The sequence below is a fragment of the Setaria italica genome, chromosome VIII, assembly GCF_000263155.2.
Source record: "Setaria italica strain Yugu1 chromosome VIII, Setaria_italica_v2.0, whole genome shotgun sequence".
NCBI classification, from domain to species: Eukaryota; Viridiplantae; Streptophyta; class Magnoliopsida; order Poales; family Poaceae; genus Setaria; species Setaria italica.
Window position 1 is genome coordinate 4,517,140 of NC_028457.1, and position 19,504 is coordinate 4,536,643.

General features: G+C 43.2%; 1 protein-coding gene across 1 annotated transcript in view; it reads right to left on the reverse strand.

Moving 5' to 3' along the window:
• Positions 1-19,504, reverse strand: part of LOC105914872 — a 26,754-nt gene continuing 7,250 nt past the window's right edge. The window contains exons 6-7 of the mRNA XM_012848028.2: positions 729-3,909; positions 1-621 (exon numbers count right to left, since the gene is read on the reverse strand). Coding sequence (XP_012703482.1) covers positions 268-621; positions 729-3,909 — 3,535 coding nt within the window. The 3' untranslated portion in view covers positions 1-267. The remainder of the gene's footprint in view (positions 622-728; positions 3,910-19,504) is intronic.

Sequence of the window (19,504 nt, forward strand, 5' to 3'; positions counted from 1 at the left end):
GAGAGAAAGCGATGTTACATGTATCGCTGCAAATTACAGGTAGCTTGAAATTCATTCTCAGCACACCAATCCATACACATAAAGCTTGGATTCATGGCAAGCAGAATTGCCAATTATTTTACACACAAACCACACCAAATAGATCCGAACAAACCATCAAAGGGATGACGTGTCCCTTGACAAAACAATATTACGTAGAAAGCAGAACATACTCGAACACAATGCAGGATACAAGCCATACATCCTGGGAGTGGAAATGAACGAAGCTCACCTAAGGTAGCTTCTGATGATATGTTTCTTGTGTGATACAAACTCCGGTGGCGGCACGTGCAAGTAGTAGTGGCTTTGCCCTCGAAGGCTCCACTGCAGCTTGCCCCACCATTCACGCTCTCCGCTCACTTCCACCTTTGGCTTTGGATATTCCTTCATCAATAGTGGGAGACGTTGAAAGGATGGGCAGCCTCGGACAAAGAGCTTCTCCCACTTTGGTGTTTCAAATTTAAATGTGACATCGTCATGGAAGTGCTTCAGCTGTGGCAGCTCTTGGAGGCAGATACTTCTGATGTTTGGGAGTGGAGAACGTGCTACCTCGTAGTAACGTTCTCGATCGGAATTTGCGCTCTGGTTGGAACAGAAGAGTGTGATCAAAGTCTCCAGTGCAGGTAATTAATGATAAACAACATTAGAAAATAAAAAAATTGATGTTTTGGGAGCGGAGGAGTCCCTACCTTGTCTTTATTGTAGAAAATTATCTTCAGGTTGGAGCAGAACAGGATCACCAGAGTCTCTAGGGCAGGTAATGATAAACTACATGGGAAAAGCTTCTCCAGACGTGGACAGTGCTCAAGGTGAATGCGATTTAGTAAATTCAGAGTGAGCAACTTAGAAAATGTCAGATCACCAGGCTCGACCAGGCTTATTAGGTTATTTAGATTGGAGACCTGGAGTATCTTTAGGGACGGAAATACCTCTGGGGTTATTAACATCGTATTACCCCTGGGCAATATTTTTCCTGCCCCTTGTGAATGCATTTTCAATACTACTTCCATTTTATGGCAGTGCATGAGCTGGCATTCTTCTAGAGACATCATAATATAATTCAGTTCGTTAAGGCAACTTACAAAACAATCATCCGTCATGAATATTGACTTTGTGACGGAGAGAAGATGCCTTAATCCATATGGGTACCGATTATTTGCAGATATCTCCACATGGCGTTCTTTTGGCTGAAGTTCCATCATGCGCACAATGCTATCTGCCTCGGAAGAATGCACATCAAGATAAGGTGATTGCTTCTCGATCTTGGTACATATCTCACCTTTGTTCTTCGGCTCCATGCATCTCACACTCTTTGGTTTAACATGGACATTGAAACACTGGAGAAACTGTCCTTCCTTGATTAACTTCTCAGCAGCATCTGAGTTGAAGCTATGAAATATACTGGGGTCATTTATGTTGATCTCAGCAGTATTGGTACTTCTCTGTCTATACTGATTCCCATCTGCACATGTTTTCTGCTGGCAAAACATCATCAAAGCCTGGTTATAATCATCAGCACAGTGATCCAAATAGAAAACCTTGGGAAACCTAACCAATTGATGCCATGGGAATCTCTTATAACAGGGGACATTAAGAAGAAGTAGCATCCTGAGTTGTGGCAGATTTAGGAGGATGTGAGGGACCTCCTCAATAGCTGTTCCTGAAAGATCAACATCCTCCAAGGCCGTGAGATCATCACTGAAGTCCACGGTTTTTAGCCTGCTGCACCCACGCAAGGACAGGCACCTAACCCGTTTTCCAGAGAGTGAGAAGGTTTTTAGGTTAGGATGCTCCAGGATTTGGATATCTTCCAAGGCTTCCCATCCTTGTATATAAAGATCTTCAAGGCATGATAATAATTCCCAGAGAAACTCAATCCTTAAGCTAATACAATTATAAATATGCAGCTCTTTGAGGCCTTTGGCTTTAGAGAGTGATATTGGAAGTGATACCAATAGCGTGTTGCTTATGAGCTTTAGTGTATGCAGTCTTTGCATCGCTTCGAATGCACCCTCTGGAAAATAAGAAATCCGAGTTCCCTCCACATGAAGGATCAACAAATTGGACAATTTAGCCAAAGAAGGAGGCAATGTTTCGAGATGGGAGCAATTTCCCAGAATGAGCTCCTCAAGACATGGCATTTCACAGAAGAACTTAGAAGGCAGAGTGGTAAGTCTTGAACCCGACAGATCAAGGTAGTGCAGGTTGCTCTTGTTGCTGCCATCTTGTTGGGTTAGCTCGAGCAAGGGAACCCCATTCATATCAAGGACTTGAAGTTTTCCAAGGTGAGAAAGTGTTGAAGTTTCTTTCACAGATGCAGGTGCTTGCGGAGATAAGTTATCAAGCTTAGAGCAGCCCCTGAGCGAGAGCAAGGCAAGATTCGATAGGCGAGAAATCCAAGAAGGAAGTGAATTTATTGGTGTATAGGACAGATCAAGGACACGGAGGTAGTGGATCAACACTAGTTGAAAGCCTGATGATATATTTGAGCAACCTCTTAGAATAAGGGTTGTCATGTTCATCTCTCCAGGTATATTTCTGGGCATATACTGGAAACTCCAGTTCCAGCTTACATGCCTACCATCGTCTTTCATAAATGAGACCCATCTTAGCTGGTCGCTCTTCTGATGATCAAAGAGTTCATCATGTTTGAGCCGGGGGACTCCCCCTGCTAGCTTTGATAGGCCAGTAACGGCATCCATGGACGATGAAGGGTTGCTTGTTTGGCTAGAAACAGAATAGATTGGCAGTAATGAATATTCTTGCAAGGCATGAAAGATGACCTTTCCAGCTTCATATGCAGACCTGTAGTAGTTACTGTTCCTTTTCTCACCGCAGCTGGCCGCTGGTGTATCGGTGGGGCTTGTTTCTGTGAAAACCAGATCCTCAGCTACCCAACAGCGAACCAGCTCGTCAGAGCTAACAAATAAGGCGTTGCTTGTTTCTTGACGTCCAGCAGCTCCAAGCTGCAGTGGATGGTAGAGGATAGCATAATAGAAGCAGTTCATAGCTATGCCGAGCCAGAACTCCTCGTCTCGCCCTTGCTGCTGGAGTGCGTTATGGATGGAGTTGGCTGCATCCCGTAAGGCCTCTCCGATCAGCACAGCCCAATCCCTGTCGTAGCGGAGACCATCAAAATTGGGGGCATGGTAATATTCTAGACTTAAACGCCATTCGTCGCCGTAGGCATCAGCACCCCTAACCCATCTGCTTCTGTCATATACATCCTTCGAAGTGGTTGAGATGAGCCACCGGTTCTGGTATGGTGATGGCCGCCGTCTCCTCATTATGTGAACCAACACCTCCAGTGTGGCAGGAGCATGCAGGTTCTCTACGAGCAGCAGATGCCTCTTTCCTTGCAATGCTTCTTGGATCCTCTCTAATAGTAGGGAGTAGCAGTGTTGACGGTCGTAGCTATGGTCCCACGCCACGGACAGTGATCCAAACAACTCAACGTACTGACGTCCAAGCGCCCTGAGCATCAGGTTTTCGGAGAGTGTGCCATAGCCGAAGTAGCACTCTTCTGCGGCGAGTTGCTTGAGCTTTAGAACCTCTTCTTTGTCACGCTGTGGCAATTCAAGGGTTCTTGCCATTTCCATAAGGACCTCAAATGCCAGCCAATGATTTCCTGTACTCCTGCCTGCTTCAGGTGGTAGGCTCACACGTGTAATTTGGTCGTATGGCCCAGATATGTCCTTGGTGCGCTCAAACAAGAGCCTGCTCAAGGTCCGTGAAAACGAAGCTGCATGTCCCATTCCGACATTCCATATCACCGGGTGCTCCTTGATCCACTCCGCTACCCTTTCTTCCAATGCTGGTAAATATAAAACGTATTGCCCTATCCTCTCATGGAACACGTCGCCATAACCCCTTCAATAAAAATGTTGGGGAATGCATAGGCGTTAGTAGTAATCAAGGTGTTGCAAATAGAAACACTGATATGTTGCAATTTTGTAGATAACGATATTGCTTCTCTTTTCAGACAATGAAAGAATGCTTTCTAAAACATAGGTGGCGGCCTACACCAAGTATCTGGATCTCGATGAGGAGGAGAACATGGATCTGGATGCCTACTACTCCAAGGATCCATATGATGCCGATAACAATGATATTTATTCCGAAACTGAGGAGGTCAAGAATGAAGCGGTCACCTATGCCTATGACGATGATGAAGAAGGCGGAAGACAACTCCATGGAGGATGATGATTCCGACAAAGACAACAAGGATGATGAAGACCACGAAGAGGACGATGACAACAATGATGAAGAGGATGGTGAACTTAGCGTGGCTCAACTTTGCCATGATAACCCTCATATGTAACGATACTCACTTTTTTCAAGAGGTTAAGGGCCTTAATTAAGTAGGGGAACCTCTGTCACCCACAACCTGGTAGGTGATGTATTGTCTAGGATCTTGGCTAAGGGAGCTGTGCAGTGGCTGATTAATGGGTTGTAACATCTAAAATATTTTGCTTAATGTTTTATTGCACTCACCTTACCAATAAAAAGTCATATATATTAGTTATTTAAAACACACACTGCTTACAGCAACAAAATTGGTCATGGGGAACCATACAAATATAACAGACGGTTGTTTTGTTGAATCGTCCACTTATTCAGAAGAAACATCCGATGGTTCGTTTGTAACCATCTATTTTAATTAATAAATTATGATGGTACTCTATATCTCAATCATCTGCAATTTTGTTAATTATCGACACCAAATGATGAATGTTTTATATGTCTGTTTCGCCGTTTGTGTTATATTGTGAAAACGCCGACCATTACGTCTGGTGTCCTCCTTTTAACATTGTGTGTTGAATATCTTTTCAATGTTTTTCAGGTTAATGATTGTCTGCAATTGACTCAATTCAAATGTCGAATTTGCCATCTACGACATGCAGCCATATTTCCGACCCTCTCGTGTAGACTCCATAAAAAACCGTCCTACTTTGCTTTTAACCGTTTGTACTGACCATTTCTGCTGTAGTGATAGGCCCCCACTCTGTTACAGCTATCCGTGATAGTGCTTAGCAATATTCCAGTGTTGATGACTAATCGGAGCCAGCACGCACACTATCCGTACCAGTGTTAGTAGTGTGAGGAGCCATGCCGGCCTTTATTACGCTTTGGCATGGATATATGAACTTTTCATCCTTGTTGCTGCTTGTATTTGTGCTAGGAATGGGAGGAAGAGAGTGCATGAGTGCTTTTGTGCGCGGCTAATCTGATGAGTGCCTCTCTCCTCTGGTGCGTGTCCTCTATCCCCCTTGAATTTTTTTCACAAATAGATCTTCAATATTAATCACATCGGTTGAGCAAACAACCTCATTTCCTCATCAGGATATGTGAATGTGAGACTCGTGGTTTTATGATGCCGCAGAGGCCAAGCGACCGAGCATGACACCAGGCCTCGGTGCTGGTGTGCGGCGGGGGTAATATGGCGTCCGGTGGAGGCTGCTGGTGTAGTGGTGTACGACGACAGTGATAGCAACACTAGTAGACCAGGAGATTGCTAGGAATGAAATGTACTAGTAGTCCATTTTTCATTTTTCCTGTGTGTTTCTAGTTTTAGTTGGAGGATGTCTATGTTATGATGTTGCTGTTTGTGAGGGGAGCGCATGGGAGCCTTTTGTGCAATGTTTTTGTTCTTTTGTGCAATTTTCCCCTTACTACACTACTAGAGAACTGACTTTAGATCCCACCCCCTTTAGTCTCGGTTTAATTTCAGCCCGGGAGAAAAGGGGGTGTGCCACGGTACTCTCGGTTCTTTTCTTGCAGACGGGACTACAGGCCACCCTTTAGTCTCGGTTAAAACGGCTAGTTTCCAGGCACCGACGACGCCACCCTTTACCCGCGGTTGGAGCCATCAACCGGGACAAAGGATCCAACCTTTTGTCCCGGTTGGAGTTACCAACCGGGATAAATGTTTTACTCCTGGTTGGTAATTCCAATCGGGACAAAATGTTGAAGCTTTTGTCCCGGTTGGCGTTACCAACCGGGATAAAAAGCTCTAATCTTTTGTCCCGGGGATAAAATCTTATCTACAAGTAACCTTTCTTCCTCCTCCACTCCTCAAGCCCGAGCCACTCCACTCCACAAAGACAGAGAAGCTCATCCTCTCCATGGCGCTGAAGCAAGCCTAGGGGAGGTGCTGCTGAAATTTTTTTTCCTTATTTCCGTGGGGATTTCACCTAGCTAAAGTGTTGTGAAGGTTAGCTACTTCATGCTGCGTTCATTTATTATTGTTAAGCTTTGTTTTATACTTTAGGGAGAGAGAAAAATTAGTTTGTTTGTTGTTAAGCATATAGAGGATTTGTATTTATACATATTTTTGAGCTACAATGTGATGGATAGTTTGAATGTGAGGGAGAATGGGCAGTAAATGTGAGGTAGAATTGAGATTATTTCAATTTTATGTATTAGAGAAAAATTAGAGTAAATATATTTTTAATACTTATAAATTAGCCATATAAATTGTAGGTGTAATTTGATACTTTAGTACTTTTCAGACAGAGGTACGCAATTAGCCATTTTTAGAATAAGTACATCATGTGTGAAATATTGAATTTTTTAATAGTTTAGTTATTTTTAAATTAAATATGAGCTAAATAATTTGTGTATTTCTATGTAAACTTTTAGAAATATTTGAGTTTGTCATACTGTATGATGTTGTTTACTTCTGAAATTTTAATTTGTGTATTTCTATCTAAAATTGTAGCAATGTGATGGATAGTTTTATTATAATCCATTTTATTGATGGCTTGCGTAATACAATGCAAATGGACCGCAATGAATATATAACGTGGACAGGTGGAGCTAGGTGTTTATTGCTGGCATGAATAATTTTCTTGAAGTGGCCAAAGCGAACAAGCCAGAGAACGGGTTCATATCTTGTCCATGCGCCCAATGCAGTAACCAGAAGTGCTATTCAAAGGCTTCCTGGGGGACTATTCACAGCCACTTGTTTAGAGACGGTTTCACGCCTAACTATTTAGTTTGGACCCATCACGGTGAAAGAGGGGTTGTAATGTAAGATGGTGAAGAGGAGGAGGAGGATGACAACATTTCGGACTGCGCTATAGGCCAATCTTTTGCGGATACTACAATGGGTGAGGCTGATGAAGATGAGTTTGTAGAAGATGGCCATACTGATGACCTCAGTCAAGTGCTTAGGGATGCACACAGAGATTGCGAAACTTAGAAGGAAGCATCAAAGTTGCAGCGCATGATAGATGATCACAAGAAATTGCTATACCCAGATTGCTAAGGAGGCCATAAAAAGCTGGGTACCGCACTAGAATTTATGCAATGGAAGGCTAAAAATGGTGTGTCCGATAAGGCATTTCAGGGGATGTTGTAAATTGTCAAGAAGATTCTTCCCAAGAATAGTCAATTGCCATCCATAACATATGAAGTTAAACAGATTGTTTACCCTCTGGGATTGGAGGTTCAGAAGATACACACATGCCCTAATGATTGTATCCTCTATCGCGGTGCTAAATACGAGGATCTGGATGCGTGTCCCGTGTACGAAGCGCTGTGGTATAAGATTAGGCAAGATGATCCTGGTGATGTTGAGAGGCAACCTCCCAGGAAGAGAGTTCTCGTGAAAGTGATGTGGTATTTCCCTATAATACCACGCTTGAAGCGCTTGTTCAGGAACAAGGTGAATGCTAAGTTGATGCGATGGCACAAAGAAGAACATAAGGAAGATAAGATGTTGAGACACCCCGCTGATGGGGCTCAGTGGAGATCAATTGATAGAGCATTCCCAGAGTTTGAAGGTGATCCAAGGAACATAAGGTTTGGTTTAAGTACTGATGGATTCAATCCATTCGGTGAGTTGAGTAGTAGTCATAGTACTTGGCCTGTGACCTTATGTATGTTTAACCTTCCTCCTTGGATGTGCATGAAACGGAAGTTCATTATAATGCCGGCGCTTATCCAAGGCCCAAAGCAACCCGGTATCGACATTGATGTGTACCTAAGACCGTTGGTTGATGAACTTTTGCAGAAGGTGTGGGATGAGGATAAACAAGAGATATTTAACCTGTGAGCACTGTTGTTCGTAACCATCAATGATTGGCCTGCACTAAGTAACCTTTCGGGACAAACAAACAAGGGACATCGAGCCTGCACCCACTGCTTAGACGACACAGATAGCATGTATTTGAAGCATTGTAAGAAGATAGTCTATATGGGTCATCCTTGATTTCTCCATGCTCACAACCAGCTGCGAGAAAGCGGGATGCATTTTAAAGGGGTGCCAGAGACTCATAAAAAACCTTTACATCATAATGAAAAATGTGTCTTTGAGATGATAAAGGATGTAAGGGTAGTATTTGGAAAAGGTCTTGGTAGTCAACCTGTTCCAAACTACGATGACAGACGTGAAGCCATGTGGAAGAAGAAGTCAATATTTTAGGAGCTACCTTATTGGGAAACCCTAGATGTCCACAACGCAATAGACGTGATGCACCTGACGAAAACCTTTGTGTGAACGTGCTAGGCTTCATGGGTGTTTATGGTCCCTCAAAAGATACACTGGAAGCATGACGCGACCTTAATGAAATGGGGCGATGGGATTACCTACATCTGGAAAAGAGAGATAACGGACAGCACTACTTACGTCCTGCTAGTTACACTCTCAGCAAGGAAGAGAAGGAAAGCATGTTAATTTGAATGCTTGAATAGTCTGGAGGTCCCGTATGGGTACTCCTCAAATATAAAGAGAATAATAAATATGAAAGAAAAGAAGTTCACAAATCTCAAGGCCCATGATTGCCACATGTTGATGACCCAGTTGCTTCCAGTTGTACTGAGGGGTGTTCTACCATAGAATGTTCGATTGCCGCTCGTAAAGCTATGTGCGTTTCTCAATGCGATTTCATAGAAGGCAATCGATCCATCGAAGCTAACAATGCTACAGAATGATGTAGTGCAATGTCTTATCAGCTTTGAGTTGGTATTTCCACCATCTTTCTTCAATATTATGACTCACCTTTTGGTTCACCTAGTAAAATAGATTAATATACTCGGACCTGTATACCTGCACAATATGTGGCCTTTCGAGAGGTTCATGTCAGTCTAAAAAACTATGTTCTTAATCGTGCCCGTCCAGAAGGAAGCATCGCCAAGGGATATGGAAAAGAGGAGGTGATTGAGTTTTGTGTTGATTTTATTTAGTCAATTGACCCAATTGACCCAATTGGGGTTCCATCTTCACGCCACGAGGGAAGGCTGCGGGGAATGGGCACCCTTGGAAGGAAAGTATGTTTGAGCAATGATGCTGATTTGTTCAACAAGGCAAACTACACTGTTCTACAGCAATAAACCTTTGTGGCTCCATATATCGATCAGCACAAGCAGATGTTAGTTTCCGAAAACCCAGCGAGATCCGATGCCTAGCTTACAAGAACCCACGTGGAAAATTTTTCCTCCTGGTTGCGCAAACAACTTACGGGTAACTCTAAGATTCACCCATAGCTTGCTTGGTTAGCCTGGGGACCTTCTATTACAATTGTGAAATTCCAAGACTACAAGATAAATGGTTATACGTTTTACACGAGAGCCCAAGACCAGAAAAACACGAACCAGAATAGTGGTGTCTGCATAGATGCCATAGGCATAAATAGTAGCATGGACTCTTATTATGATTTCATAGAGAAGATATGGGAAATTGAATACGGACCACTGTGCATCCCTCTATTTTGTTGCCAATGGGTGAAGCTAAATGGCGTAACCAAAGATCAGTATGGAATGACAATAGTGGACCTTAGCAAGATTGGATACAGTGACGAACCATTCGTACTCGCCAATGATGTGCATCAAGTTTTCTATGTGAAGGACAAGTCTAGTAAACCCAAGAGAAATCTAGAAGATCCATGAGAGCCAAAGCGCCACATAGTCCTTCCAAGTAAAAGAAAAATTGTGGGAGTCGCGGACAAAACAGACCAATTAGATTATTATGATCAGTTTGCAGGCATGCCTCCATTCACTGTTGAAGTTGACCCTAGCATCCTACTATCCAAAGAAGAGGCTCCGTACTTATGCCACGATCATGACCAAGGAACATTCGTGAAGAAGAAGTTTTTTAATGTTACATTGTAATGCGTTAAATTTGCTTCACATTTATGATTAATTTCATGTACTACTTGATACAATTTCATGTGTGCTTAAATTAGTTGTTTTCGCGCGTATAAATTACTTAATTGGTAATTTATTGATGATAGTGATGCAATAAAATAATTATTTAAGAAGGTAATATAAGTAGTGTATTATTAATGAGTCATTCAAACTTATTGTAAATATAATTGTTAATTAAATATATTTTTGCATGTTCGAAATATGTAAAGTTTTAATTTTTACTGCATGAAATCCAGCGAAAACATAGAAAAATTTATTTCCAAAAAAGAAGAGGGAGATGAGAAATAGGAGAGGGATATTTTATCCTGGTTGGTAAGGCCCTTTATCTCGGTTCAAAATTAGAACCGGGACAAAAGGGTAAATTTCAGTTCCTGCCTGGACGTGACCTTTTATCCCCGTTCTACTTACGAACCGAGATAAAGGGTTTCCCTTTTTATCCCGGGTGAGTCAAAACCGGGATTTAAGGGAAGGCCTTTTATCTTGGTTTCTTACAAACCAAGATAAAAGGACATACCATTTATCTCGGTTTGTAAGTAGAACCGAGATTAAAAGCCGGTTCTTCTTACAAACCGAGATAAATAGTAGGGGGATAAAAGTAACTGGCGTTTCTACTCCCTCCCGCACCTGGTAACTTGGTGAAATTTTCACTCCTCTAGCCTCCGCATCGTCTCTGTCGCCGGCTCCGCGGGCGTCACACTGCCGCCTCCGTCCCCGTCACCACCGGTGGTCTTCATCCCCGTCACCGCCCCCTCTCTGTCCATGTTGTTGTCCTCCGCCTCCATCCGCGTCGCCGTTCGTCGTCGTCCACGACCCGTCTCCTCCATCCGGCACCCCGGCCGTCCTGCCTCCTCTGCCGTCTGGTGCCCCGTCCTCGTTCCTCCGTCCACACACCCTGTCCTCGCTCCTCCGTCCACATACCCTGTCCTCCCTCCTCCTGTGTCCGGCACGCGTCCTCCCTCGTCCTCCGTCCGACCTCCGTCCGGCGCCCCGTCGTCCTCCCTCCTCGATCCATCGTCCGGTGCCCCGTCCTCCCTCCTCCGTCCGCGCGCCGTCCTCCGTCCGCGCCTCGAGCCCTGATCCGCCTCGCGCGCATTGCCGCCGTGGCCACCCTCGCACCTTGTCAAACTTGCGCCGCGCCCGCGCGTGTAAAACCCTGGCACCCGCTGCTCTAGTAGCATTAATACATTTGGCAGTGATGATGCAAGGCAGCGATGCAGACAGTGATGATGCAAGCCTCTTTTTTTTACTTTTTGCTAGTTATATAATTGATAGAAAATTATGGATTAATAAAATTGTATAGGAAGTTAGAATAAATTTGGTAGTGATGCAGGCAGTGATGCAAGCCTTTTTATTTACTTTTTTCTAGTTATAAATTTAATAGAAAATTTTGGATTGTTAAAATAATATAGGAAGTTAGAATAAATTAGGCAGTGATACAAGCCTTTTATATTTTTTTTTCTAGTTATAAAATTAATAGAAAATTTTGCAGTGGTAAAATAGTTTAGGAAGTTAGAATTTGGTAGTTATAAAATTTTCTAGTTACAAAATTTAGTACAAATTCTTAGAAATTGTACTAATTAGTGCAAATTTTAGAAAAAATCCAATAAATTAGTAGAAATCTCTATAAATAAATTATGCTTCAATTTTGATAGAATTCAGTAGAAATTAGTATGGTTTCACGTTGTTCTTCTATGAGTGCATGTATGTACATTAACTTGTAATACATTAAAGACATTTCATGTAATTAAGTTTCATTCAAGCTTTTTTGTTTATTTTTTCATGTATGTTTTCATGTAATTAAGAAGTTTTCATGTAAGTTTAATTTCGTGTATGGTTTCATGTGTACGTTTCTATGATTTATCTATATACCTTAACGTACATGTAATTATGATTTCATGTGTGTTTGGAGTAGTTGAGATGGCGGATGACGAGAATGCAAGGTTCATGCTAGAGGACATTATTGTTGGTAGAGATCATAACGTAATGTACACCAAAGAATAGAGTAACCAGACGGACACGTACCTCAACATATCCGCTGATGGCAATGAAGAGCCCAAGCAAAACCTTGCCGCGACGGAAGATACCGCCGAGGTATATGTCATTAATAACGTTGTACCCCAAGAAGAATGTCTTCTTCTTTGTTATTATGTACTAATTAACGAATCTTGAACTGTTAACCGTCTAGATCGGCGAACCCTAAGAAGACACGAGGTCGAAGCATGGTGATGGATGGATCGCAAAAGCTAGAGAGCACATAAGTCTCAGAAGATGGTAGGCCGGTTGCTCCCGTCGATGTGGCAAACAAGTACGTGACTCAGCTCGGGGCTATTGTAAGGGACAATGTGCCCATTAGCTTCAAGAAATGGAGAGGAAAAAGCAATGATCCAGACGCGCGGCCGCAAATAAAAAAGGATATGCTGTGGGAACAGGTCAAGCAACATTTCATATTTCCTGCTGGATATATTGAAAAGGATGTGAAAGCATGGACGCTGAAGAAGATGGCCACACAATTTCAAACATTCAGGAAATTTATAGTTTCAAAGTACATTAAGGAGGACAAAACTCCAGATTTCAATGAATTTCCAAAGTTGAGCAGCCACTCGAAGGCATTTGTCGAGTACAAGAGGAGCCACAATAGTTAGCAAAAAGTCAACACCAACGTTGAAAATGCTAGTCGTAAGAAAGAGCACCATAAGCTAGGGCTAGGTGGTTACAAAACAGCAGTGCCCAAATTTCAGATGATGGAACAAGACCTGCTCGAACTGGGTATCATACCAGCAACTCATGAATGGAGCCAACGAGCTAAAAATTGGTTTTTCGCTCATGGAGGCAAACTGAACCCAGAGGACGGGACATTGATCCTAATTGAGGAAATACGTCTCAAGGGAGAACAACTCGCCAAGAACATTGAAGACGTTAAAGCTGGGAGGTTGGTGGTGGATCAAGAAATGGATGAGCTCACATTGGCCCTCGGGAATCCTGAGCACCCAGGACGTGTCCGCGGGTTCGGGATCGTTCCGTGGAAGTACAGTTTCAGAGAAGACAGAGACTCCTACAGAAGTTGCAAGCGAAGAAAGGATCGGCCTGATCAAAGCTGGCGGCGCAACCTAGAATCTCAAGTGCAATCTATGGAGCAAAGAATGCATGATGAAGTCAATCGTCTAGTGGCCCTTTCACAATCAGAAGCACAACCCGATCCAAATGACCAACAGTTCGTTGTTGATTTCATCAGGCAACGCACCTCCTGTGAGCTGCATGTACCAGTCGGCAACCTGACTATTAAGGTATACTCTTATACATAATTAATATTTATGCAATAATCTTCTCAATCCGTCGATCCATCACGCCTCAGGATTAATAACATCTTTATTTATATTATATGTATAGGTAGCATACGTGAGTGCCTTACCAAGCTGGGCAACGCAGGTGAGCCATGGCTTGGAGATTCCACCTGGCTATGCTAGTGTCTCGGTAGAGCAGCTCATTGATCGGCAATATGAAGGCTATGAGCTCCAGCTCCCAAGAGGCGTTGGGGCAGAGGACATTAGGAGATGCGGTTCAAGGAGGCATCATTCTATGGTGCAAACGCTACATCATCATCCTGGGCATAGAGGCAGCACCCCTCCCGGAAGAACCCAAGCCACAACCATCTCCTCAAATGGCAAGACGGACTTCTCCACCACGGTCAATTCCAAGACCATCATCACCAGGACCATCAGCACCAGTACCTTCAGCGCCAGGACCGTCGTCGATGCATGCTCAAGCAAAGTCTCCATCTCCACACGCTCACCGACAACGCCGGGAATAAGAGCAGTCCCGAGCAAGGTACCTACAGCCCCGAGAAAGGAACCTGCTGGAGACCCGATTATGAAGTAGCGACCAACAGCTTCAGGACAACACATAAAAAGAGGAAAACAAATAAGAAGCCTGAATTGACTCTTGAGGAACACTGGAATGCTATGACTCAAGAGGAACGCTAGTCCAAAATCCAAGCAGAATGCAAGGATTTGTTCAGGAAAAGGGCTTAACAAAAAAAAGCAAGGGAGATGGAGCCACAACCAACAATTGATCCAACTAAATTACAAGTTTTTCAGAAGATGTCACATTCAAACAAGGAGGCGATGAATATAGGGAAAATAAGAAAAGGAAAGTCATCTTCAACTGTTGTTGATTGCCGCCTTCGTCATCTACTAGAAGGAGACGCTAGAAGGATAGTAGCAATTCCCAAGTCTCAACAAGATCAAGTATTGCAATACATGGAAGAATTTGGAGTGGGACTTGATCAATGTATAGAGCTAGGTGGTCATGAGCCAGCAGCTTCACAGCCATTTCAACCGAGATGGACGTTTGAGCTAGAAAAGTCTCTGGTAAGGCTGGAGTTGGTAGGGAGCTTATCACCGAGTATGTACGAATTCCATGAATGGTACATGAAGACATTCGCCAACCAGACTTCCATGTTCGCCCTTAAGGTAAAACCGATAGATTTTTATGGAAAAGGCGAGAAATGCCTCTAGCTGAAATTCAAAGATATATACGAAGTGTACCATCAAGATGCTTTAGACGTCTCTCTCATCAGTGCCTGGGCTCTATAAGTATCCGTTTATCTAAGTCATTATTTTTTATGCATGCGTCGCCCTACTAAGTTTGTCTTCCTTTTTATGTAGCCAGCTAATTGAAAAGTGCCGATAAGAAGGATACTAGCATTTTGGCTTCATGGATCCATCCGTAGTTAACCAAACCCAACTACGAGATTTTACAGATAAAACGTTGGTGGAATGTTTCAATATGCTGGACCTTCAAGGTGGCGAGAGCTACATACTATTTCCATACAACTTCAAGTAAGTATTTGTACGTACGTATACCGTCTATCTTAGCATCCTTTTCCTTATCTGACTAATGAATATTTACGTACACAATTACCACTGGATCCTAATAGTAATTGAGCCTGATAGAAGCCAAGTTACTGTCCTCGATTCCTTGAGGTAACCACTAGTGGAGTACCAAGAGATTCAAGATATTCTACACTTGTAATTAATAATTCTGGACCTTTATCTCAAAACAAAAGTGTGTTTCCTAAATTTTGCCTAACGCTATATCATTGATTATTTAAATCCGTAGGGCATGGAAACAATTCATCAAAAAACGACGCCAAGGTGCATTCCAAGAAAAACTTACATGGGACACAGACTTCCCGGTACATATGAAGTTTGCAAATTTTGTACATTCTGTATGATGAATATTTTATAACTTGTTTTTTTTCTATTGAAGTGCTTAAGACAGGAACAAGGAAATAATCTATGTGGGTACTATGTCTGCGAGAACATGCAAAGTTTTCTGTCACACAAGGCCAGGTTGATGCCGCAGGAAAAACAGGAAGTACGTAATATAAAATAATACTATTAATAGTTAATTATTTTCTATCTCCTTATATTTAAATGTTCGTGTAACATTATTCACTTCCAAATTACAGATGCATAATATTCGAGACAAGATCTTGGAGAATAAAAGAATAGACACAATATGCGAAAGTCTCGTAGAATTCCTACCGGATGAGGTGATAAATCTACGAGGAGAATTTCATTACGGTGGATGAAATTAAGAAGCACCGAGCAACACCTCGACGGGAAGACCTCGACGAAGATCCTAGAGCTATATAGCTAGCTAGCTAGGAATTAATCATACTGTGTATATATACTAATCAAGAATTGTACATATACTAGCTAATTGTATAAGAATTGTCTATATAAGTATGTAATATACATACTTAAATTGATTCGTTTAAATACTATATATAGTTTGATTGATTTCATTAATTATAAAAAAACTCTCAACTAACTAAAGGGGTACATGATGCACGAAATTATAGACACCATGCAGGCGCCTGCATGGCGCTGTATACATGCACTTTAGTCCCGGTTTGTTTTACAAACTGGGACTAAAAGAGTGTCTTATATCCTGGTTCAGGGACCCGTGATAAAAGACCGCCCCCTTTTATCTCGACGGGTTAATCCCGGATGCATTTTCGGAAGATATGCACCCTACGAACCGGTACTAATACCCAGTTTTCTAGTAGTGCTATATGTTAATAAATAGTGATGTTCTTATAACTGCAAATAAATATGAGATGCATTCAGATGAACATTAGCATGTATGATTTGTCTTCTGTCATCAGATAATCTTCTATAAATTGTTTCTTTTGCTGGAAAATAGGTATGTGTGCAGAGCTAGCCATGACTCGGTAGGGCAGATACTGCTGTTGCTGCCGTGATAGTCTGATAGATGAGCCGGCAAGAAGACTTATAGGTATTCTGAAGTGACAATTGAATGACAGGCACAGATGACCGTTAAAAGCCAGCACGGATAGGCGTTTTCTGCACGGATAGACCGTTAAAACTCACTTTTCTTTCCATGGATCCTTCCTTCGGTAAAGTTATTGTAACTTAAGGCAGTGAGGTGTGTAGTATTGAATATCGTGGTGTGTGGACAAATTTAGTTCTTCCCCTCTAGTCCAAGGTCAGCAGTCACGTGTAACATGTGCCTTTACTGCAATGTAAGATGTAAGGATCTTAACCAGCCTAGTCGTTATATATCGCTTCATGAGGTGCAGCACATAAGAAAAATGTAGTGATGAGAACGTTAAATAAGGCTAGTTACAGTCTATGGTATTATACTCCGGTATACCTAAGACTAACACATCGCATGGAGGACATTAAATTCATAGGAAACAGAAAAATCTACAATACATACTATCATATCACTATTTTTAATACTATAGAAGTAATTAATTATTCATGTACTATGCCATGGAAGTGATTAAACTATTGAATTTAAGGCTGAACTGTTGGATTTTTGTGCTTAGGTTGAATGACGATGCTGATATAGTGCTTGTTTGATTTGTTTCCACACGTTGACACACGTTTTTGTCAAGCCATGTGTTGGGGAATCGACCGCTGATCGTGGGTCCGAGGGACTGTCGGAGCCCCTAAAACCAACGGGAGACCTCCGAACTTGGAGGGGGACGGGGGGATCCCTGTTGTGGTGAGGGCTCTTGGCAGCGTGCACAGGTAATGCCCCAATAAGTTGCATCGCCTGCTAAAGCGAGACCCTTCTGAGAGGTTGGGGTCGCCCTTGAGCCGGGAGGACGACCCCCAAAGGCCTCCCTCCGGATCGGAAGTCATATGTTCCGGAAGGCGCGAGATGGAGAGCCGGTCCCCATCCTCGCGGTGGTCGGGGAGTAGGGTTCCTACATCGCGTGTCCCCAAAGGGAGTTAGGATGTGCCAACGTTAGCCCTATGTACGGAGCTTCCACGCTAGCCCTCTGTATGGAGCCGCCACATCTGCCTAAGTACAGAGGACCTCTGTACCCTAAAGGGGATTTTTACCTTACTTCCCCTAGGGTACTCTGCGATAGGTCCAATCCTGTGGGTGCCTTACCGGGGGCACAAGGGTCTTTTACTAGAAAAGATCCCATCCCTTGAGACTATAAATAGAGGGGTTTGGGACTCTATCACACACAACATTCTAGCCACTCAGTCCCCTATAAACTCTTCTGGACAAGTGACTTGTTCAAGAGCCACCCTCTACTGTTTGGGTTCTTTTGTAACCACAAATACCATGTTTAAGATGTCATTAGCAATTCGTTGGCCACCTTTGAGGTAGAAAAGAAAAGAGCCAATGGATGGTGGGGTACCTAGCTAAACAAAGTACTGAGGTGCGGTTTGATTTGAGGATGGAATGCGATAGGGATATGAAGTGGGTTATTTAGGGGTGGGTATGGATTAGGGTTATAAGATCATTTTCCCTTTCCTTTATTTGGTATGAGTGGGTTTGGGTTAGGGATTGTAACATCCTAAAATTCATCACATAATTGTTTAGCAATCCTCTGAATTTTCTAGGTTTTATCTAAGGCTTGATTAAATTCTTAGGTTTTAATTGGGAATCCTATAGGCTAATTGAATTTAACTATCATATTCAATAATGTACTCAAAATGAGTGTGTGTTTTGCATTTTTGCTACTGCATTATGGTGTTTCATTAGTGCAAAGGTTTTTAAAATACGTTTATGCGACATTTAGGGTGTGATTGGTTCCTCGCATTTACCCGGAACCGGGCTCCCCGCGTGCGAGACATGCCTGATTGGTTAGCTGGGCCGTCCGTTGGGCCTGGTTCGGCGGATGCAAAAAGACCCTGGGAGCCTGGCTCCCGTGGTGCGGCCGATTCGAGCTTCTCCCCAGAGCCAGGCTCCGCGGGTGCGGCGGCGCGTGCAAGGCGAGCGCGCGGCGGGCGAAAAAGCTTTGGGCGCGTGCACGCGGGAAGCTTTCGCGCCTTGGCTAGGGTTATCGGGCGATTTCGCGCCATCCCGCGGGCATAAAGGTCGACCCCGACCCTTCCCCTTCCCCTTCCCTCTCGCGCAGATTTGTTCCTCCACCGGCGGCTCGCAGGTTAGGGTTCCAGCCTTGTCCACTATCGTTGTTCTTTCGGATCTGCGGAGGCCTGATCTACCACCCCCATGTGTTTGTTTTGGTTCTTAGGTTGGAGTTGTTGACGGATCTGTTGGCCCAGGCAAGTTTTTTTGCATCCTTTGTTCGGATTTCGTCAAAACCGTAACCCTAGGGTACGATGATCCCACTGACCGGTCCTTTTCTTATGTGACACACGCAGTCCCCCACTGGATCTGAGTTCTTCGGTTGTTCCTAGGTACGATTCTTGAGTTGAAGGACCCGATCTGATTTCTTTATGGTTCGTTTCTTATTTTTTGAAGTTTCGGCACCCGATCTATAATAAGAAGTTGTGTTCTGAGTGGATCTTTATTTTGTTTGGTTGCTAGGTTTCCCGATCTCACCCCTCCTCCTCCGGAAGCCGCTGATCTGTTCGTGGTTCGGTTGCGGAGCTGAGTTCCCCGTCCTCTGACACGCTTATCTCCCTGTTGCTGTTGTTGCGGTAAAATATCTTAGCCCTTGTCCCTCTGTGCATGCGCATGGTACCCTAAAACCATGCTGTCGATGGTTAGTAGGTGGTTCAAATCATTGGTACCAGTGTTGTTTGATATGTGAGCATACTCTGAGCACACTTGTTGTTGAGGTTGATGCGTTTATATGGATAGGAGCATGTTTTCCATGTCAATGATATGTTTTTAGATTGGTCTGAGCATTGTTGTTCATGTCAATGATGACTTCTATGTTGATCTTATTATTGTTGTCCATGTCACTGATGTTTTACAATAGTCATTTGAGGCATCACTGTGCTGTCAGTGATGTTTTCATATAATGACCTGAGCCTTGTTGTCCTTGTCAATGATGTCTTTACATACTGATCTC